We start from the raw sequence: 22,821 nt of genomic DNA on the forward strand, positions 1-22,821 counted from the left end.
GGAATTCTCATTGGCTCACCATTAGCATCAGAAGGACGAACATCCCACGCATCACCCAGCACACGAAGGTGGTGATCAGCCCAGCCTTTGTCACTCTGTTTCCCCTAAAAAAAGACGATCGGAGAGTTCTTGTCTCTGGTCATGAGATAATAGTATAATTGGTCTCGGATACGTCGGACCTCATAAAATTAACCAAACACCCAACGATTCAGAGCGAATCCATGTCTTTTGGCAAGAAGGGCAGGATACATGATAGTTCTATAAAACAGGGGTGCTGCCTGACCAAGAGCAAGATTGAAGTAAATTAGACACTCTCTTAGCAATGGGTGGAGGGGAAGAGTGAGTCCGACCCTAAGCTGACCAACGGTGATGAGAGCCACTTCCTTATAGGCCAACTCATCAGATAACCTCCCCCACTCCAGGCCGATATCATCAGGAATGTGAAATTTCTCTCGGATCAGTTCCAGGGAGGAAAAATCTCCGAAGCTTACACGTGACCAGTTAGGATTCATGATCGGAAAAGAGGGAAATTTTAAGTTTTGGTTAAACCCTAATGGGAGATCAAAATGTTCAGTATGCAGAGAAAAGGAGTAGAAGAGATAATGAGAGTTCTCTCACCATATTTTTTATATATAGAAAAGATGGACGGTTACGATTAGCCCAAGCATTGCGTCTTTTCAGGATGGAACTGCCATCATTATCTTTTTTGGGAAACGGCGTGCCTGTTCGAGCTATCTTTTCAGAGTTTTAATTAGTTGGATACGTCAGCAGTTCCAGTAATAGTTTAGGAAAAAGATTCTCTCGCCAAAAGCAGCATCACTTCAAGCGCCCACGTGCTAGATGGCACAAGAGGGGACATCTGTAAGGGGGATTTCCCATCTTTGAACAGATGCCACATGTATGGAAAATAATCTAAGACTATAGATGTCCAAAATGAGACGAGGACAATCGGATCAGTTCTATGAATAAGTGATCTCGTGCTTAGCATGAGTGTTTAGTGAACATGTGTTAGGCACGTGGCTGGGCGCCTCTAAGTATGATAGTTCTTCAAGCCGTTATGAACTGATATAGACAGTTTCTGAACATAAGGAAACTGAAGAGGGTGATCTCTGATGATAAGGAAGGAATCGTGATGACATATCTTAGGAGTTACATTTTTGATATAATCTTCCCATATACGATGGGACATTATGATCAATAAGGAAACTTACCTCTCATAAGATATGGTCTAGATTCAAACTTCTATAAGGAGAGGAATCCTAATAGGAAGGTGGAGTCTGAGGATGGAAGGGAACTCACAAGCGGTGAGGACAACCCTAAACCGAGGACTCTTGTAACTCTTCCTATAAGAATCAGAGGGATTCGCTCTTAGGAACTACACAAAATATGGTTTGATTCTCCTAAATCAAGAAGAAGATATGTAGGCAGCCGCCAGGCGGTTCAACCCTGAACTCGCAATCATCTCATCCCTTCACTACTCAGTCAAAGCTTCTGGATCACAAGGCACAGAGGAAGATCAGGGGATACTCGAAAACTCCCCTACAGCGACGTTATTCATTCAATTGATTTTATGAATAGAACATGTACTTGTAACTATTGGCGTATCGATAATTTCCCTTGCATACATGTTATCGCTTGTATTGGTAGTAAGGGTGATTCCTTTTATGGCTACATTGATGAAGGATATACGGTGATCGTGTTCAGGCAATGTTACTCACATTCTATCAAGCTAGTTCTGAATGGTTCTATGCCAAGACGTATGCCTAATTCTCCTGCGGTTTATCCGTGTAGTATGAAGATTAGTCCTAGTAGACCCAAGAAGAAAAGAATTGAAAGCACCAGTGTGATTCGTTAGTCTGTGATCAGTTTTGATGTTATTGGCAAACCATATGTTTTTAGTTATCTTAATTTGAGATTATTCGCTAGTCGGTTTGTTTTATTTTTTATTTGTTATAATGAAATTTATAGTCTGTAAAATTATTTATGTTGCAAGCGTAATTGACAATGCAACATTCAAGTTGCAGTCTGTTGCAATCGTAATTAAGAGTACAACATTCATATTGTAGTTGTAATTGAGAGTGCAACATTCATGTTGCAGTTTGTTGCAATCGTAATTGAGAGTGAAACATTCATATTGCATGCAGTCGTAATGCGTGAGACTTACTGAACCCATTTCTTTTAAAGGAGACTTCTCCATTTTACAGGCGCTATGCTATGTACTACAACTACATAGTTTGATGCTTCCTTTTAAACTTGGTGTTTTTGTCTTTGGAATCATGTACTCATAATATAGACAAAGCTAAACCCATTTGTTAGAAACTTGGAATTTAGGAAGCAACTGGCTGATAAGGTATTCAACGTGAACATACATAGGATACTAGTGTTTAAGAACAAGTCACCACCTGATTATGAGTACATGATTCCAAAGACAATATCTTACAATAGATACACATGATTCATAATAGAGGATTATTCACTATATCTTAGAATAGTTGGGGACAAATTAATATAACTTGAAATGTGGTAACAAATTTACAAGAGCAACAAAAGATAGAACCTTTAAAGGTAGAAGCTCTTATGTCCAAAGACTTGCAATGTGCCAGTGGTACAGGAGTAACATCAAACTGATAGCACTAATAAGAAATTTTACATAAAATGTGCCGACCAAGGACCCTACAACCATGGCCTGAATAACTACGATACTAGCTAGCTAACAACAAGATCAAAATAACTACGAGTTCACAGTGCAACATTCATGTTGCATTAATTTTTCGGCACCTAACATGGTTTGTCAGACAAAATTTTGTATGCCTTGGATCCCTGATCACAATGCATAGCTTCCTTTTTTACTGCATGTGGCATTTGTCCCTTGGCTGCCAAAGTTTCCATGAAGAGACACATGTAGAGTGCGCAGTCAGCCCTACCATATTAAAAATTAAGAACAGTTATTGCAACATTCATACTACTCTAGGGCTCTACATCAAAATTTAACAATAGAAGTAAGCCAAGTAATTCATCAGTCACTTACGACTTTAGATCTTGTTGTGTGCAAATTGTAGACTTTATCATTAGCTTAGGGTTTCTTAATTTTAAGCCTTCCATACGCCTTTTGTCATTGATCACTTGTGACACATGGATTTGCTGCAATATAAATGAAATCAATCATTTAGATACTAGATAACATAATTCAACTTTACATTTCAAAATTTAAGTTCAACTCACCAATTGTTCTGCATCTTGTAAGCAAATGTCTTCTTTGTTTCTTGGAAGTATTGAATTGTAGTGAGCCCATTTGTCTGAGATTATGTTATAAACGAGTAGAGTCCAATGATTTCCCACTTTGTCATTCTTGTACTTTCCATGAATCATAGGGAAAAAGCATAAGATGACGTCGTCGCCCAAAGACTCTATCTCGGAAATCATGTGTGATTCCACACTTGCAGTGAGATTGTCTTTTACATAGGTCTTGAATACAAATGAAAGTATGAAGTTAGACGTACTCCTTAGAAAATAATGTTTGGAGAGAATAAAAGATAGTACAAGTTCAAACTTTACCCAAAGACAATAATCGAAGAAAAATATCTCTTTTTCAACTCCCTTTACATTTTTTTGCAAATATCGACATACCGATTAATGATCTGCAGAGAAAAACTAAGAATCATTAACATATAATTATCATATTCCTCTCATTAATTTGATGCCATTGTAATAGTGCAACAACCATGTTGCCATGTGAGGTAGCAGAGTAACATTTATGTTGCATTGGGATATCCACTGCAAAACAAAACTCATCTACATGTTTGCTATTGAGCCTAATCAAATTTAAGCTAGTAGTGAGGCTATAATTGTTATCCTTACCTGACTATCTACGAATCTCCCTAACATGAGGTCCATAACCATCGCTGCACTGAGTGTTAACTCTTTCCACTCATCTTCCCACGCTATAGTACTACAAAATAAACAAAAATGAAAGAACAATTTATTAAGTATCACATGCACCAGTATAATACATCAACAAAAGCAATAATTCTTAAGCTTTGTTACTTACTCTGGTTTTGCATTCTTGAAAAATTGTTTACCCACCTTCTTCTCTTTTTTCTCCAAATAAGGCCATGTCATGCTTGTAGTGACATCAGGCATTTTTAATGACATTGGGTCGACTATTGGAGTAAACCAGTCATCCACAGTTATACGTTTGGCATCCACTTCTTTTTTCTCTTCCTTTCTCCTCTTTTTGGGGCTCTTGTTATCACCGCCCTCAGGTTTTTTCTTCTTTCTTGTTTCCAACATTGTTATCTTCTTTACCCTTTTGACCAATGAACCTATTTCTTCATTCGTTTTTTGTTTCCAGACCTCTTTTGCTAATCTCATTTTCTTCTTCAGTTTGCACGGCACTATCATCATACTACACAATCTCTAATTGCTTCTCATCATCTATAAAAGTACCATTAAACGACTCGCTCTTCTCTTCCTTCAACCTCGTATTCTCCTCATCCAAAACTTAGACCTCTTTCTTGAGATTTTCGATCTCTTCCTTGTCCTTTTTCTGATTATATCTCAATTTATCAATTAACCTTTTCAGGTTTTCATTTTCAATTTGTATGGCTTCTTCGTTTGAAACAACTTCTCTTTTAACTTCGAAGTTGAGATCTAACAATTTTTCCTCCTTGCATGATTTAGTGCCAAATTCAATTAATACCTGAAGATAGTGCACAAAAAACACAATTAAAATTCAAAACTAACATGCAATCTCATTTATTTGATGTCAATTTGACAGTGCAACATCCATGTTGCAGTGGAATTTGACAATGCAACATCCATGTTGCGGTGGTGAAGTTATGCAACAACATCCATGTTGGTGGAATTTTACAAAGGCAATATCCATGTTGCGTGTGAGAGTTTGATGCAATAATATCCATGTTGTTGTAGTAACTCACAGTGCAACATCCATGTTGCAGTGGAATTTGACACTGCAACATTCATGTTGCTGTAGTAACTCACAGTACTAGTCGAATTAGACAAAACCATGAGACTTATATTTTCAGGACCCATATCCTTTAGAGGACACTTCTCCATTGCTTCTCGGAGTATGTCCAAGCTCCACTTACAAACTCTAGGCTCGGCAGATTCAAATCCATCTATTGGTGTGATTATCTTTGTATGCTCACACAACCAATACTGCAATTTGAAACAAAAGTATTAGCAAAAGGGATTGTATTAGAAATAAAATTCATTTGCAAAACAAAACGAAACCTACCAAAAGTGAAACCACACAACCAGATCGAAACCGTCGAAATTTTGTTCCTTTTACGTCTTATCTGATCTATCAACTCTGCATGGATTACTTTCGGCCATGAGATAATTCTTCTCATCCCATTCAAATCTTTGATATGTGGAACAAAGGACCAATTGTTTCTTGTTGAGTTTGGGAAGAAGATTGTCGTAGTCAAGTATAGGGACATCAACCTCACAAAATCGTCTTCTATCTCAATCTTCTTTACAATACTTGTAATCTCATTCTTTACTCCTAACAATTTGATTTCATCCTCTCTTCCAAAGTAGGTCTTCATAAACTCCAACTTGTTACTCTTTCCTACACTTTTTAGATACAACACAACAGTTTCCCCTTTCAAAGGCAACCCAAAAATCAATGCAACGTCTTCCGGGATAAATCTAACAATCTTACCCCCAACACAAAACTCATCATCTACTCCCGAGTATGTCTCCAAAACTGAACAAACATCAATGTTTGCTTTTATTGTAGTCTTAACATTCAACCTATTATCAATAGACACTAAAAACACTTGCAAACGATGTATCCATCATTTTTTCCTTATGCACTTCCGTTATGTCACCTCTAATCAAATCCACAATCTCAACCATTGACTTCAAACTGGACCTATAACTTAACAACTCACTTTTCACCAAATTTTGTTTACCCTTCTCCTCTACCTTTTCTTTGCCTTTTGTTTTTGGGCTTACACTGGTTGAGGTAGTTGTATCCTTACTTCATTTAGGAAGGCTCAGTTTAGATTTAGATTTTCCAACAATATTGACCTTCCCTTGCAGCATAACCTGAAAGAAAATTAATGATTTAGTAGCTTGTTTCAACAAATTTCCACTGCAACATTCATGTTGTAGTGTTTTTTTTTACTGTAACATGGATGTTTCAATGGAAAACATGCCTCAAAACTCAAACAAACATCACCAATTTAAACCTCAAACTACACTCATGTTACATTCGATCCAAACACTCATGTTGAAGTCGGATTTGACACTGCAACATCCATGTTGCATTGGTAAGTGATAGTGCAAATCAACCCTAGCATATTCGATGCAACACTCATGTTGCAGTGAATACATTCAACATGTTTTAACTAATTTATTTCCAATTTTTCATAAAATGAAAATCCTAGTATATCAAAATGGTGAAACTATCAATGAAATTTGGGTTCTAACATTTTTGCCGTCTGGTTGTCTTTTTTTTGGAGTTGATTTTGTGTTTGCTTGCACATGATCACTTGAATCGTTACTTTTTTCTTCATTACGGTTCTTCATTTTGAAATTTGGGTTTAATTTGGGGGAATTAGATTTTTTTTATCTATCTGTCTAATTTTGGTTTCTGTTTAAGGGACAAATTTATAATATTACAAGAAAATGGACCGGGTGGGCTTTTGACACAATTAGAAAAGTCTGTGTCTTTTTTGAGTTTTTCGGTAATTAAATTGGAACATTGGGCTTCAAGCCCATTCTCCCATTCTCTGTTCCTTATTAGTAAAACTTAAATCAATTCTATTTCATTGAAATAAAACTAATAATGAACTTGGCTGCATGGATGCTAGCCAACCCATCCTAGTGCTTGGCTGCTGCTAGTCTTTGTATATAGTTATTAACGCGTTCAATTGTACATGAACTGTAGAGAGACTTGCGCATCGCAATTTTAGAAATTTAGAAGAACCATCATGACAAAACACAACAAGATACCAAATTGCCAGTGCTGCAGAGGTTGGAATAGAACACTGCGGATATATATGCAATGGATATGTACCATGCGTGGGTTTGGTTCCAACTTCCAACCCGGCCTAACTATACCTACGCCACACTTTGTAGGTAATTTTTCGTTATTAGTTAATAATTAATTACAATACCTCCAGATTAGAAGAAGTGATACTTTTATGACCAAAGACCATCTGGAATGACTCCAAAGTCACCTACTCAACCTAATGACCTCGCCATCTGAGATACGTGCTAACATCATTAACTTGTGCTTCCAGGAACTACACACCCTTGTGCTTTAGACTTCCGTGGACTAGTGCTACTTATGAAACAAAATTTCCTGCAGCCCACATGGCATTTCAAGGTGATAAGTCAATTGTATTGACTCATCGTCTGAAATCAACGGCCAGGATCACACGCAAGCCTTACATTGACCATATTGTATTCCGCACATATATATATCGTGTGACCTGTGCTTGCTTCTAAACTAGCAAGTATTCTGTTAGGCTTGTTCATGGAAATGAACAGCACAATTTCAAGTCCTAGTGACTGGGTTCAGTTCTATCAACGCACCCTTACAGACCAAGGGGTTGCTCCGGTCTCATCAGTGGCTGATGCCACAACAACAACAACCACATCTCCAACTATAACAACCACTGGTACAAGTAATACTGGTCATTTGAATCCTGAAGGTCGTGTATCAAAACCAACAAGAAGGCGTAGGGCGTCAAGGGCTGCACCGACGACTCTTGTCAATACAGACACGACGAACTTTCGAGCCATGGTTCAACAATTTACGGGCGCTTCAAATCCATCTCTAAGCTTTGGTACTCGTAATGACGCACAAAGTATTGATTTCAGAACCATGAGTAGCCAAAACAGTCTGAATACCAACGTGAACATGATGCCTCAAGGTCACGGTTATCGTAATCCGTATATTCAGCAGCAGCAGCACCAACAACAACAACAACATCAACATCATCAACAACAACAACAACAACAACAACGATACATGTATTCATTAGAAAATAGAAGTGATGGCTTTGTATCTGGCCTGAACAACACTAGGCCTAGCTTAGAGTCTTCAGATGGCTTTCTGATGGGGAATACTTCTTCACAAATGTTTCCAAGGTCATCAACTTCTAACAACAATAGGAGTAATGGCTACATCCAGTGACAGATTGACCGGTAAACCAAAAGTAGGTAAAGACTTGTAATAGAGGAAGACATTGACTTCTGTGAATACTTAAAGAAAATATAAATATTATCACTGTTAGTTCTATACTTCAATTACACAAGTTTTTCTTTTTTCCTCCCCTCCACCCACCCTATATCCTGTGCTATATTACTATGGCACATTTTTGTTTTCCCATTTACTTGATCTGTAGGTTAACCAACAAAGTAATAAGTAGATAAAAGGCCTATGTATAATTGAGAAGTGCGTTAGGTACTGCAATGAATAAATCTTTGAGATCTTTTTTCACTGAATGATAGCATATTTTACGAAGTGGTATAAGATCGAAGATCGAGGTGGTAATTTTTTTTTTCGATAACTATCAGAGGTGATAACTTTTGTAAGTAGCGACGCATGTTACAAGAAAATTCTAATAGATTTCTTGAACATTTTCGTTAATTCCTCTTTATAATGGACAACGCATGTGCTGCTCCAAATTAACGTTGCCCAGCTATCCAAGTTATAACTTATAACCACCATTTATATCACAATTTACACACCTATACTTAATTGTATATTAATGCAAATCGACGTAAGTTATTTCTTCTTCTTTTTTCTTTTCTTTTCGTCTTAAAAAACTTACAACTAAACTGATAATTGCTTAAAATATTTTGAGAGATAATAATTTGAGGGCACAGGCACTTGATTGAACGAATGGAAAGGAGGGTGAGAAGAGGGGATGAATGTTCCCTGGGTCCACTAGTAGCATACAAAGAAGGACTTTCAAAGTCAGGTCTAAGTGTCCACCCTCATATTTGTTTATCATATTTCATTTGTTAGGCGCCTTTTGAATCCAAAAGTTTGAATTTTCTTTGGTTGGTAAAGGATGTGAATGGATGTGTGCTACTTTCGGCGTATTTACATTAGGATTGGTCGGTACCTAAACATATATCTTCCTGTCCCTTTCTGCATTTGATCAATATTCCGAGTTCATTATGGATTCAAAAACTCCCGTGTGTGCATTATGTATGCGCAAAAATATTACATATTTTGTGCTCTTATTTAACCTTCAGTTCACTTAGAATTAAGCTATTTTCAGCGAGCAACTAAGCGTAGTAATCCTTCCCAGAATTTGTGACACGTTGTATTATAATTACACAGAAGATAATCTTGATTTCTGTGAAGATATAAAGAAAATTAATGCATAGCATAGCAAATACGAGGGTAAACTGTCTTCAATAGTTCAATACATCGTGATCAGCGATTCAGCATGTTAATTTGGGGTGTTAATTTGCACCCCCAACTAATGGGATTATCACCCCTCTAACAAATTCTCAAGTATTGGCACCATCCATTAATCCTATAACTTCCTGCACCCTTCTATTTTTACGGCAACAAACTTCCGCAATCTTAACATATTGCGACCGTGGTTTTGGAAACATCGTGGCATTTGTTTGCCTTGAGTTTTGGGATATCACTGTATCTGGATCCCAGGTGTTCAAAATTTGAGGTAAAAAAAAAAAAAATCCGACAAAGGTCTACTGTGGGCAGGGACGTCCCTGAGTTTTCAATGGCCCTGTGCAAATAACAAAATGTGGCTCTCTTCCAGTCTTCCATCAATACAAAATAGATCATCGAAATATTGCTTTTCTCGCATTTTTAGTTGCAAAATCATCAATGAAGCTTTTTAGTCTTTTTTGTGATATAGTAGATCTAAGATATGATTTCAATCATTTTAATTTTGAAAAACTTATTTCTGCAAACGCAACAGTAACGGGAACAGTCAACAAAATTCTATAAGTTATGCTTACTTGAAGAAAAATCAAAAGTTAGGTGAATAAATAATTGAAATTGATCAAAGTGAAAACTAATACAAATCTACAATTGTAAATAAAGAAATTTTGAGAACGAGAGGATACTAGATGATCAGAAGGTAAATGAGGAGGTTTTTTTTTTTTTACTCTTTTTTTTGTATTTGAGTAATTGAGGGGCGACTCAAGCAACAAGTAATTGGAGTGATTTCCAAAAGAAAACGTTATTAATTAAGGAGAGAGAGATATCTGGCCGTTGAGAAGATCTCCTCATTTATTATATCTCTTATTTTATTTTTTTTACGAAAATAATTAATGAGGAAAGAGAATATGAGAGGATATTTCGATTTTTTATTGTGAAATTTTCGATTTTTTGGGTTTTTGGTTGGTTTGGGATTTTAATTTGCCTAATAGGCATTTTCACCTAAACATATATTTTTAGGGCCTTGCATATTCGGGGCCCTATGCGATCGCCCACATAGCACCTATTCAGGGCCGGCCCTGATTGTGGGTTATGGAAACTCACGGTAACTCACTGCCGTTAAATGTGAAAACTCACGGCAATTTGTTGTCGTTAAATAAGAAAACTCAGGACAATTAACTCAGGACAATTCAGTGCAGTGGGACTATCGGGCAGTTGTGGAGTGTAAAAAAACATCTAAAGAATAGCCATTAATTCAGTGCAGTGGGACTATCGGGCAGTTGTGGAGTGTAAAAAAACATCTAAAGAATAGCCATTATTTTTTTGCCAAAAAAATGTCAATCCCATAAAATAGAGTGTAAATAACGCCGCCCGTTAATTTGGTCGTTTGTTGGTAAGAGGTCCCACTTTGATAGCATATATAACGGAGAATCATCTAAAGCTCACTCTCAGTACTATTACTTTGTAGCCAGGCCATTCAACAAAGTCAAAATCCTTAATTTGCAACGAAACGTGTTGCATGCTAAAACGAAGCAAGCCTAACTAATGTTTTGGGACTATACCTCGACGAGGACCATCTCAATATTTCTTTAAACAAAAGGAACAATTTCTGGCCAAAATCACTTTCTAAACTAGGACAGTACTTTTTTTAAAATCACTTAGACAATTTTTGGGTGAAAGTAACCATAAAAACTAATTTTCAAATAAAAATAACTTGTAAAGACAACTAGTTCAAATTTGAAATTAATATTTTTCAATTTTATCATTTATGTTAGTATGAATAATGCTTCAAATAAGTGGTTTCATACATTATGTTAAGGTATGAACAATAATTATTCATAGCTCATGCTGAGGTATGGATAGTGATTGTTTATGCCCCAAATAGATATAAATACTTATTATTCAGGAGTAATAGCCTGGTTGCCACCTTTCCTAGGTAAAAAAAAATACTAGTAAATAATTAAGGGTCCAATAATTAAAAGAAGAAGGTTTTTTTTTAAAAGATGCTAGGATTTTGCAGATCTCCATCTGTATTATAACGTTTCATAAGTTAACATTACATCATTCCTCTACTACAGAGTTCAACTAAATACATAAAAGATGAGTAAAAATAAGAGCATTTTTAGGAGAGCAACCAAAAAAACACCAAAATTTTGAACCAAACCAAACACCAAACTAAAAAAACATTAATCATCTTTAGGAGCAATATCAAATTTTCGACATCAAATGACACGGTTTTAAATAAACCGTGCCAAATAGCCCACGCGGTTTTCCCAACACCGCGCCACTTAAGCCCATGTGAGAAGCCCAAGCCCACGCAGTTTTCCAAAAACCGCGCGGTATTTTCAACACCGCGTGCTATTTCTATATATATATGACCAAAACCGTGCAGTTCAATCTCTTTCAACTTTTCTCTCAATTATAAACCCTCTCCTTAGTAAAAAAAAAACAAAAACCTACCTAAACTCTTGAAATTTTATATGGATCATTTTGAGCCTTTCGAGGGTGATGACGATAATGACAATGTGTATTGGCAGTACACAAATGACATTGGTGATGGGGGAGAAGAACCCAAGGAAGTACAAGACGGTGGGGGAGAAGAAGTCGAGGATGTCGCGCCGACTGATAGACATCCGTATGTACTTGAGTATCAGATGAACGACTTTGATTGGCAATTTAATCCCGGTGAAGCACTTGATATGCAAGTTGTGTCTTCTACACGTGATACAAAGCACATGTCGAGTGCAGTGGCTAATACTCAGATAATTAATTAGTTTTGATTAAATGTTTTGAATATTATGCATTAATTAGTTGAGTTGCATTAATTATTTTTTTTATACGCATTATTTTTTTTATATATAATATCAGCATGTTATTGACTACCGAATTAGATCGGCTTTACTTGGTGTTACAGAGTGGCGGAAGGTTATTAAGAGTTTGGATGAGTTTGTATATATTAGAGATAGTATTTTGTGTATACCTTTGGGTCTTTTGGTTGATGTTGATTATGAAAAGGATGATTGGGCAGTGGTCATATCTTTAGTAGAAAGATGGTGGAATACAACTCATACATTTTATTTTCCTTGTGCGGAATTAGGGTTCACACCACTAGACTTCACCATGATTTCTGGGTTGAGTATCGGTATAGGCCAACCGATACCTTTTAATACACATTATGAGAATATGGATAGTATGCTTAAGAGTTTTCCTCGCTTGGATACGGATGCTTATAATTCTTCTGGTATTAAGCTATCTCATATTAAGACTGCATATATGGAACCCCTCTTGCATCCTGATACACGAGCGGAGTTAGCTTTGACTGTTCTACCTGGTAGTGAGGGTGTTGATGTGTATGTTAGGGCTTTTTTGATGTTTTTTATTGGGCATGTTATGTTTCCAAATGGTCATTCTACAGTACGACTTGGATATTATGCTTATGTTTCTAATTTGCATAATATGAGAGATTATGACCTTGGTAACTCAGTATATGCCACATTGATATCAACGTTAGATAAAGCTTCACAGACATTCGGAAGTAGAAGTCCTCAGATTGCAGGATTCACAGGACTTTTAGAGATTTGGTTTTATGAGTATTTTTGATGTCTTTGTCCTAACATAGACATGATTGCTGATACTCGCCCTAGATTTGCTAGTTGGTTAGGGCCTCACTTGACTCGTAACAGGGGGCATATTAGAAATAATGTCTGTATGGCTCATGCTCAGATTGATATTAGATCATTGTCATCTATTGAGCGGAGACCTTGGCGTTTTGTCATCGCCTTTGATGATCCAACATGCAAAGATGCTTGTGTGTTGTCACGTCACAGAGTTGTTTTTGTTGCACGTGACTGTAAGGTTTGGTACTGTGGCGACAGATGTTGGAGACAGATGACTGGACGTTATGGAGTTACATGTGCTCCCATGCCAGATGTTATTGATGCAAAGTCGTGGAGTAGAACTCAAGTTCATGAAGTTCATGCCAGTTGTGGTCCTTGGCCAGATGCGTCTTCTTTTGTTGTTGAGCAGACTGATGATCAGTATTATAGATGGTGGAACCGTGTCTCTATGGGCCCGTTGTTACCCCCTGTTGGTCGGGCTAGCAACTTCGAGTTTGTGGGCCTAGAAGGGATGAGACGTGAGCTATGTATTCCTCATCCGCCACAGCCTGTTTACAACCCACAACCTCTGAATGCATATCATCCAGCTCTTGTGTCTACCAGTAATTCTCAGATGTTTGCCATGTGTGGACCTGATGGGGATGCTACTTACATTTCCATTCCTGAGGTGCCTCGTGCTCGTTGCCAAGAGTTAGAGTCGCAGATTGATCAGTACACCACGGTGAGTTTAGTTATTTTATTTTTCTTATTCATTATATATATAATATGTACTCACAATGTATTTTCTTAGATTTTCAGGCTGAGGTTCGGGAAAGATATGAGAACCAAATTTGTATGTTTGATGGGATGAGGAATGTTGTGTATCATTATAGCCAAGAAAGAGAGGAGGCATATTCTCAAACATATCAGCAATCCCAACGTGCGTATGATGAGACGCGAAAAGCGTATGAGGATATTCAGCAGGTGTACACGCAACAACATCAGGGATATGAGGAACTTCAAACTGAGGTAGTTAACCTTCGTGCAAACAGAGAAGATCTTGATTCTCAGGTTAGGAACTTAGAGGAGCAGCTTCGGAACATCCAAATAGAGAGAGGAGAGGCATCGAGTGGTAAGGGGCGTAAGAAGAGAGCAAAATAAATTTTATATAATATGATAGGTTTTGGATCATTTTGGATATTAGATCATAATCATAGATTTTAGATTGCACAATTCTTAATTTCTTTAATTTCTTAGATTTTGGATCACAATTCTTAATTTCTTCAATTGCATAATTCTTAATTTCTTAACTTCTATGCACAGTTCCTAATTTTTAGAAAAAACGCACGCGGTGTTAGTAAAACCGTGCATATAGAAGCCTAAGCCCAGGCAATGTTGGCAAAACTGTGCCATAGAAGCCCACTTAGCAGCCCAAGTCCATGCGGTATTGGAAAAACCGCATGGTTTTTCCAAAACCGCGTGAGAGATTTAGTACAGCACCAAAGCTGGAACCAAATATTGGCCGATTTGGTGTTTTGTTTGGTGTTTTTTTGGTGTTTTCATCAACATGTGACTCTCATGAAGTTGAAAAAACACCAAGTTGTTGGAAATTTGGTGTTTCCAAATCTTTTAAACACCAAATTGTTGGAAATTTGGTGTTTGATGCAAGAAAAGTGTCTCTCCTAAAGATGCTCTAAATGGTTCCATGTTTTCACCTAACTAGAATTTTGCAAGGCTGTATAGTATTTTCTTTTCAGAATACATGAATCAAAGAGTCATCAACCAAAGAAAGCATAAGTTTTCTAATGGTAGCCACCAGATTCCAACACTGCCATAGTGAAGTCTCGATATCTCTAAGAATCTGGATTGCTCGTAGTGAATCAAATGCCACTATGATCCATCACAATCTGAATAGTCTTTAATTCTTGAAACAAAATTGAGTGCACATCTCCTCCTCCAGTAAACGCAAAAATGACATTACCCTGTTCATTTCGAACCATACCACTATATTCTACATCCTCCATATTCATTGATCCATCACAATACAATTTAATATAACCTGTAGGTGGGAGTAGCCATGTAACCTATTGGGTTTTTGCCTTCTTATATTTGAAAGGGAGTCCAATTTGATCGGCAAAAACTCTTAAGCTGATAGAATCTTTAAGCTCATCTATTTGTACAAGTAGTGATTCATATCCTTCAATAACATGTTACTGATGATTGTCGGGTTCGAGAAAATTTCGTTAAACCTTTTGTTGTTTCGTTCAGTCCAAATGTAACCTAGGGTAGCACAGATGTACACTTTGATCAGTTCTACCTTTTGTGATTTTCCTCCAACCATATTGATATGATTGCACCACTCCTTGTTTGAATGGTGAACTTGTCTCCCAGGCTGATAGCATGCTTTACATTAGACCAAATCTCTTTAGTAAAGGAGCAATCGAAGTACAAATGCTTCGAATTTTCTCTGCTATTGTTGCAAAAACAATATGAAAAAGTCGGCAAAACCTTCTTATACACTAGTTTTTTTTTGTAAAGAAAAACTAGTCTATCCTGTGTAGGCATACTACCAGAGAATAATTGCCAAGCATTGAAAGAATATTTAGGTATCACTAACCTCCCCCAAACAAGGTTAGACTGTTTTACTTTGTTTCGTTTCCTTCTCGAGGATGAATAAGCAGACTTGATAGAGAATGTACCTATAGATGTTTCTATCCATACCACTTGGTCTTCTGAGAGTTTAGAGAAAATGTCCACTTTAAGAATATTTTGCTTGATACTTCCTCCAGGTCGTGCATGAACTAGAGAGTTCCAATGGCCATGTTCTATGAGATCACTAACAGTGGCATTCTCTAGTAGATTGAGGGTATTCTTTACCTCATGGTTGTACCATAGAGGCTCCTTTAGACACCAAATACATTAAAATAAGTTGACTCCTTTGCATCGAGGAATATATTTTTTTGCTGTCCAACCTAGTGTAGTAAAAGCGTGCGCAACACCCTCTTGTGCCTTAGGTGCAAAGTGCGAGGCGTGGTGCGCGCATGATTGAAGTGAGGCGCGTAGTAATAAAAAAATATATATATCAAATAAAAAATAAAATAAATATTAAATATGACATGAATTATCACTGATTTGCTTAGCCAAACTTTAAAATTAATTTTATGTGATTGTAAACATAAAACCATCGTAGTCATTTAAAAGAAAAATTTTAAGTAATAAGTAAAAAGCAAAATAAAACTCGTATCTCTCAATACAATCTAGCTCAACTTCAATAAACTAAAATAATGAACCGATCGAATTGAGCCAAATGAGTTCTTCATAAAATAGAACACGTGATTCAAATTTTAGAATCCCGTAAAACTTCATTTAAAATTTAATCCATCTTTGTGTCTTCTCTCAATCCATACAACTTAACAAAAATTAGTCAAAATTAAGTTTAAAGTGTACTCCACAATGAAACTTACTAAATTTGTACAATTTCTTATATCATACAACAATTGGATCAAGTGTAAATGTGTCACGTATAGCAAAAATTGTAAAAAAAAACGAAAAAACTGTAAAAATTGATAAGGCGCACGCCTTGTGTGCCTCGCACCTCAACAAAAGACGCAAAAAAACACAAAAAACGCATAACTTATGTTACCTCTCGCGCCTTGGTCAAGGCGAGACACTAAAGTGCACCTTGCGCCTTATACGTGCGCCTATTTGCGCCTGGACTACACTGGTCCAACCTATGTTAGTTGAAATGTTGAATCTATTAACAGCACTGTATATACTTATTCGTATGCACTAACGCTGAGGCATTCATCCCAGTCAATCAAACAGATGACCACCGATCAAATTCAACTTTGTGAGTCAACAATTTCAGTTTCTATGCAATATTAAATGGGCGGAGACAACAATTCTAGAAATCTCGTAGAACCATAAGAAGTGATATCAATCACGCAATTTTGATTCCATTATATTTGGAACCAAATCAATTGGGAGGCAGAACAACAAAATTGATCTCATCCCGAGTCCCATCTACTGATACCACCACTTGTATGTAATCTGTATACTATGGTTCACTGAAGTTCCAATTGTGAGAAATAATTTAAAGACATCAAAAGGTGTAGTGTACAATGTGATTTTAAGGTTTCTGGCAAAAGGAAAACAAAATACATGAAAAGGAAATCAATGTAGTACTAGAAACTCCATTGCATTCAGCCATTAGTATTCAGCATCAAAATTCACAATAGCATATCTGAACAGTTCAGTTTGCTTTCTTGCATGCTCTAGGACACGAAACCTAAGCAAGAGGAGCTTAATAAACGGATTAAAGCACAGAAGTTCCAGCTGTAACTTTACTTTACAACACTAGAAGTACAAATTCTTCTCATCAATGACATTCTATGCACAATATAACTCTAACAAGTCAATGTGAGTTTGGCATCGATGTTTTTCAGAGGATACCTGAATTACAATGCACGAAAAATTGTAGTTCAGATGAAGATCTCCACCTCGCCAAGATTCCTCTGACGAGGTCGTTGATACTATAGTTTTTGGAAAATCTGATGAAGTCAGTTAAAATGCTAGGATCACAACTAGCATTCAGTATCTCTGCCTCTGGCCTCGAGCACTTTCTGGCACAATCAGAACGACGAACCAACGGAGGCAAGAAATGAAATGAGTCTGCGACCTTACATCATAGCACCCTATGGCCTGTTATTGCACGTTGCAAACCAACTCTTCTACTCTGCTATCCATTATGAGATTGGAGGAAATTTTTGCCAGTTCTTCCTTCTTAGCAGATTCTGCCCTTTTCTTCTTTGCAGCTCGGATTTGATCTGCCAATGACAATTCTTTTCTCAACTTCTCCCTTTTAATGAACTCTAAATCAAGTTTCTCAATAGCTGGTTGATGGCTAGTTGGCACATCTCCAGGAATACCAACTTGACCATCAATGGACTTTTTCTGGCGAATCTAATACACATAAATATACCAACAAGTATGTCATTAACAATTTTACAACTGTAGCTAAAAGTAAATGACATACTAGCAGTGCTGCCAAAGATCAACTGTTGCTAAGATTAACCAATTGGATGATAGAGAGATTGACACCACTCTATCTATCAGGTCAACTTTTATAATGTAAGATCTACTAACCCACTACGGGGTCCCTAGATACCATATTTTATGTGAAATGCATGGCAACATAAAGTTTTATAGAAGGCAGCTTCATCTGTTCCTATAGACCATGAATCGAATAAATCATAAATGGTGTTTCTAAAGTCTACCTTGGTTATTCTTGCCTTTTGTTTTAAGCCTTTGGAATCAGCATTTGTTTCTTTGGTTTTCTCTTTGTTCCTATAGACCATGAATCGGATAAATCATAAATGGTGTTTCTAAAGTCTACCTTGGTTATTCTTGCCTTTAGTTTTAAGCCTTTGGAAATCAGCATTTGTTTCTTTGGTTTTCTCTGTCTTCTTCTCTTAACTTCTCCTTCAGATTTTGCTCTTTCTTCCTTCTCTTTCTTTTGTAGAGCACGCCTAGCCATCCTTTCTGCTCTTTCCCTTGCTGCTAATAACTTTGTTATTTCCTTCACCCTTTCCTCGTCAGCAGCCAACTGAAGCTGCTGGTGAGCTATCTCTGCTGCCAATTTCTCGTAGCTATCCCAATCAAGCTCTTGCTGGTCAAACAAACCTTTCTTAGCTGCTTCCGCGATACTTTCTGACCACATATGATAGAATTTCTCCTTTATACTTTTCAGTTTCAAGCGCTTTCTCCAAACCCTTCTCTGTCCCAAGCCTATTTTTGCCTTGATCACATCGCTGTAAGAGGAAATCAAGCTCAAAGTCGACAATATGAAGGTTGAAAAAATTGACATGAAATGGAGCTCAAGGATGTAGAACATGATTCCAACAAGTTGATTGTTCCACTTGGAGCAATCATAGCACTCTAAAGAGCATTTTGAAGAAACTCTTGTCTCTTGGTACTAATTAAATTGTCTCATTTTTTTCTCAAATATAAGCAACCAGAGCTATTGAGGAGTGGAGGACTTAGTTAAGTAGCAAGTAATGACGATCAACCAAAAAGAATTAGGAGTCTAAGAAATTGCACATTGCTTAGCAGTCTCCAACCACCTTATAAGATGAAAGGCTGCATATTAAATGAAGTCATGATCATCCATCTTCGAAACCAGTCTGGTGTTAACTTTTAGCAGATGGTAGGATTGGTAGCTGGATGTGACATCTTTGATTAATTCAAGTATAACAGTCCTTTTTGGAGGAAATTTGGGTACCTGTGGGGACGGTGACCTTCAGACATTTTCTTCCTGACCTGAGATTGAAAATATTTGGGTCAGCTAAATTCAAAACCATAAGCACGCAAAAAAAAATTAGAGAAATTTATAATCGCACGCAAGCAGGATACGAAGAGTAATTGGTAGCTAGTGTGAGTAAACTATGTAGAAGCGAAGGAGAAGGCTCAAGTATTATATGATGGCACTTCCATCTCAAAATACAAATTTGCATGAATGCCTCAACCACTTGACATGGGACGACTCACGACTGCATTTTCCAATAACTACGATGAAATGAACAGCATGTAACTGATTGTTTCTTACATGACATCACCTTGGGGTCTTTCAGAGCCTCTATTGTTCTCTGCTTGATCAGCTCACGGGTCTCTGCAGACAGAAGAAGACATCATATAAGAAAAGATACCTTTCCTAGTAGAACAGCAAAGATGTAAGTGATCTTCACCTGCACTATGCTTCCTGCCTTTGTTCCATGGTGCCTTCCCTTTGTTTGCCACCCCTATCTTTTTCCGTCTTTCGATTTCCTTATCAGCCTTCACATCCATGTCTTCAATACAACCAGAAGTAAAATCAACCTGGCGCTCCTCATCAATTGTGTGATTCCACGACAAGCTTGCACTCACTTGTGCCTTTAAAGTCCTCTGAGATGAATTTCCCACTATGTCACTGAGTTGCAAGGTTCGAGCAGAGTGAACTCTTGAAAAGAAGTTGGCAAATGTTGGTGAATGAGATCTTATATTCAAGACAGAAACTGGGGCATTTGCTTGCACTACGGTCTGTTGCAAATGATAACCATCCATCACGTAAATGAAAAGTGGCCTTGAAAGGGTGTTGGGAACATAATTATGTGGTGATGCAGGTAACAGTAATCTCCTGAATCATAAAGGAGAACTAACGAGGTTATTACTCATAAAACAAATTGAACCAATTCTGAGTCTCAAATGTCATTCCTCTAGAACAAATTATTCTTTTTCCGTGCAAGTGTGCAACACAAAATTTACCAATCTGTCTATCAGACTGTATGGTACTGAAGGTGTAGATAAGTGCGCCAGTAAAAACATATAAGCACACATGTATGGTGAAATGTGTATACATACTGAAAAGCAGCATACATTTGGCATTTATAAATGCAAATATCACACCGTACACTTGGAGTAAAAAACTTTTAATCATTTAACCGTAATGTTGAAGAAACGCTTTTAACCAGATTTGGGAGTTTACTTTGAATTCGAAACTTTTAATGAATATAGAAACAGAGCTGAAAAAAGTGATGATAATTTACTGATCAACATGAGAAAAGATCTCAAGGAAACCAACAAAATGCTGAAGTAATCTTGTGCTAGAGCGCAGCTTTCTATTCTAGCTGACTTTCAACATCTACATCCATGTTCATTTAGCTTTCCCATTATATGGTAATATCTCTCTGGATAGGCTTTCAGCCTTTGACTGCCCACCGGGAATGCCTCACAGTTGAAAATAACTCTAAAGTAGTCACGACCAAGAGGTGGATTTTTGGATAGAAGAAAAAGAGGCTGTTTTGAAATCACTCTGTCATATAATAAGTGAGTTCTTTAAGGTTTGAAACATTGAATATCGCCTAGAAAACTTGTAATATCTGAATTGACCATAGAAAACCCTTCCCAGCACCATGACCCATCCCAACGAAAACAAAAATGTTTACTAATTTAAATGCCATCATTAATATACAATAAAAATCACATATTTATGAATTAACACAAATTCAGTTAAGCAGGTCTAGAAACAATAAAATGATGAAACTCCATATTGAACAACTTACAAGTGAAGACAGTGTGGCCATTTCAGAAATGGGTTCAGTCTAGTATGAGGAGGAGGCTTGCAACCAAACATTGTAAGATATATATAGGAGATGGTCCTTTTTTACTTGGGCTTGAATTTGAACACTTTGACCCATGATTGGAAGTCCAGATGCTGTAATTTAGAGATTACAAATTGGGCCGGAGACGCGAATTCGAATTTTAAGACGTCCGAACCTTTCAATGATCCGGAATAATTTCTTGTTTTTTAAGCAAAAAGTTTTAAACACGAATTAAAGGCTAAAATACACAAAAATTAATTTCAGTACAAAAAACAAAACAAGTGGAAAGCCTTCTCTTTCCTTCCAAAACCAGTTTGCCCTAAAAATGAGAAAGTATGAGAATTGGTAAAGTTTGGTTGTTGGACACTTGAACTTGGCTTTGTTTTGGTGCTCTCATTCCTAGGGTACAACCCAAATAATGTAGAACAAGATATAGGTTCTGAAAAAAGAGATAAAAAAATCTCAATTAGTTAGAGAAGTGAAGAAAAAAGGAACGGGATTTAGACGAACAAGAACAATAAGTAAGAAGAATATGAAGATTATGAATAAAAATAGATAATAACAAAGATAGCTCAATTACGAGACTTCTTGAATAATAATCAAATCATAATAATCATAATAGGTTGGTTTACAAAATACTAGAGAAGCCATTCATATTTATAAATATGGTTTATTGGACTCTAAGCAATGCAAAATAGAAGTTTACCTCTAATTCTAATTCGACTCAAATTAAAAAATAACTTTTTTTTTTCCGACCTTGAAATATATATATTTTTTATTTTAAACTAAAACTTTTATTAAACCAACCGATATTTACATATGCCCATAACATCATAGAAAACATGCGTATTTACAACACTTGGAGCCTGATGCCACCATACCGATGAAAATGGTGGAAGAAAATACAAGTCTCCAACATGTCCAGTTGAGAACTGTACATTTGATTTCCCTAACACTCGGAAGTTTTTTACCTGAGCAGCAGAATGTGAAGCTAGAGCATCTGTAGCAAATTATGTAGCAAATTATTAATCTGAGTAACGATTCGAGCTAATAACCAATGACAGTTGACGATTTGATCTGTTAAAACCTTAAATAGTAATTGAGAATCTGTCTCTACCTCTACCTTCAAATATCCTGTTTTTGTCACAATTTGCAGTCCATATAACAGAGCAAGGAATTCCGTTTCATTGTTGGTTGCATAAAAAATGGGAATAGCTGCTCCCATTATAAACTTAGCTGCTGAATCCCTTAGAATACATCCTCCACCCGCATATCCTGGGTTCCCAATAGAAGCCCCATCAGTATTCAGTTTAACAAATCCGTGCTTAGGTGGGAACCATTTAACATAAATCAACATTTTCTCTCTATGAATCTGACGGGACATGACTTCCTGAACTAGCTGTATATGTTTCGCAGCTCTGTTGATGTATCGAACTGGATGAGGACATTTACCTTTAAACCTTATATCATTTCTTGCCATCCAAATATTCCACAGGACCCCAACAAAATAGCAACACTGCACATCGCCATTTTGCATAGTCCTTATATCCCTTATTAAGCCCGCTAATTGCTCCTTGAAGCTGACCAAATTCATATTCCTCTGATCAATAAGTCCGCTGAAATTTGTTCCATACCAAATAGCTCTAGAGAAAGAACACTAAAAAAAAACATGAAACTATGTTTCCGG

The 22,821-nt window shown here is 36.8% G+C and overlaps 2 protein-coding genes across 6 annotated transcripts; one reads left to right on the forward strand and one right to left on the reverse strand.

Annotated features, from left to right (window-relative positions):
- Positions 1–6,943: 6,943 nt before the first annotated feature.
- On the forward strand, positions 6,944–8,286 carry LOC147516533 (VQ motif-containing protein). Its single transcript, XM_086589083.1, has one exon. The coding sequence runs from the start codon at positions 7,511–7,513 to the stop codon at positions 8,171–8,173; it is 663 nt and encodes a 220-aa protein (XP_086445209.1). The 5' UTR covers positions 6,944–7,510; the 3' UTR covers positions 8,174–8,286.
- An 8,895-nt stretch (positions 8,287–17,181) lies between these two features.
- LOC147516534 (histone-lysine N-methyltransferase, H3 lysine-79 specific-like protein) lies at positions 17,182–21,789 on the reverse strand. 5 transcript variants are annotated; one of them, XM_086589088.1, is made up of 6 exons: positions 21,096–21,786; positions 19,743–20,170; positions 19,614–19,666; positions 19,280–19,317; positions 18,395–18,809; positions 17,182–17,825 (listed from the first exon to the last, which is right to left on the reverse strand). In XM_086589088.1, exons 1-6 carry the CDS (start codon positions 21,164–21,166, stop codon positions 17,745–17,747), a joined length of 1,086 nt encoding a protein of 361 aa, XP_086445214.1. In that variant the 5' UTR covers positions 21,167–21,786; the 3' UTR covers positions 17,182–17,744. The 5 variants fall into 5 exon arrangements, with proteins under 5 accessions (XP_086445214.1, XP_086445212.1, XP_086445210.1 ...); XM_086589086.1 differs by having other exon boundaries at positions 17,182–17,961; positions 19,743–20,073; positions 21,096–21,772; XM_086589084.1 differs by having other exon boundaries at positions 17,182–17,961; positions 21,096–21,772.
- Positions 21,790–22,821: the final 1,032 nt, after the last annotated feature.

This window comes from Coptis chinensis, chromosome 2 (genome assembly GCF_015680905.1).
Source record: "Coptis chinensis isolate HL-2020 chromosome 2, ASM1568090v1, whole genome shotgun sequence".
In the NCBI taxonomy this organism is placed as follows: domain Eukaryota; kingdom Viridiplantae; phylum Streptophyta; class Magnoliopsida; order Ranunculales; family Ranunculaceae; genus Coptis; species Coptis chinensis.

Bases quoted from the DNA above. Each gene is read 5' to 3' on its own strand.
- LOC147516533 (XM_086589083.1), top strand. From the start codon at position 7,511: ATGGAAATGAACAGCACAATTTCAAGTCCTAGTGACTGGGTTCAGTTC.
- LOC147516534 (XM_086589084.1), bottom strand. From the start codon at position 21,166: ATGTTTGGTTGCAAGCCTCCTCCTCATACTAGACTGAACCCATTTCTG. The intron at 19,667-19,742 runs GTGAAGATCACT...TTCTGTCTGCAG, and splicing joins AGGCAGGAAGCATAGTGCAG to AGACCCGTGAGCTGATCAAG. The intron at 17,962-18,394 runs GTAGACTTTAGA...TATGTGTATTAG, and splicing joins TAAAGGCAAGAATAACCAAG to ATTCGCCAGAAAAAGTCCAT.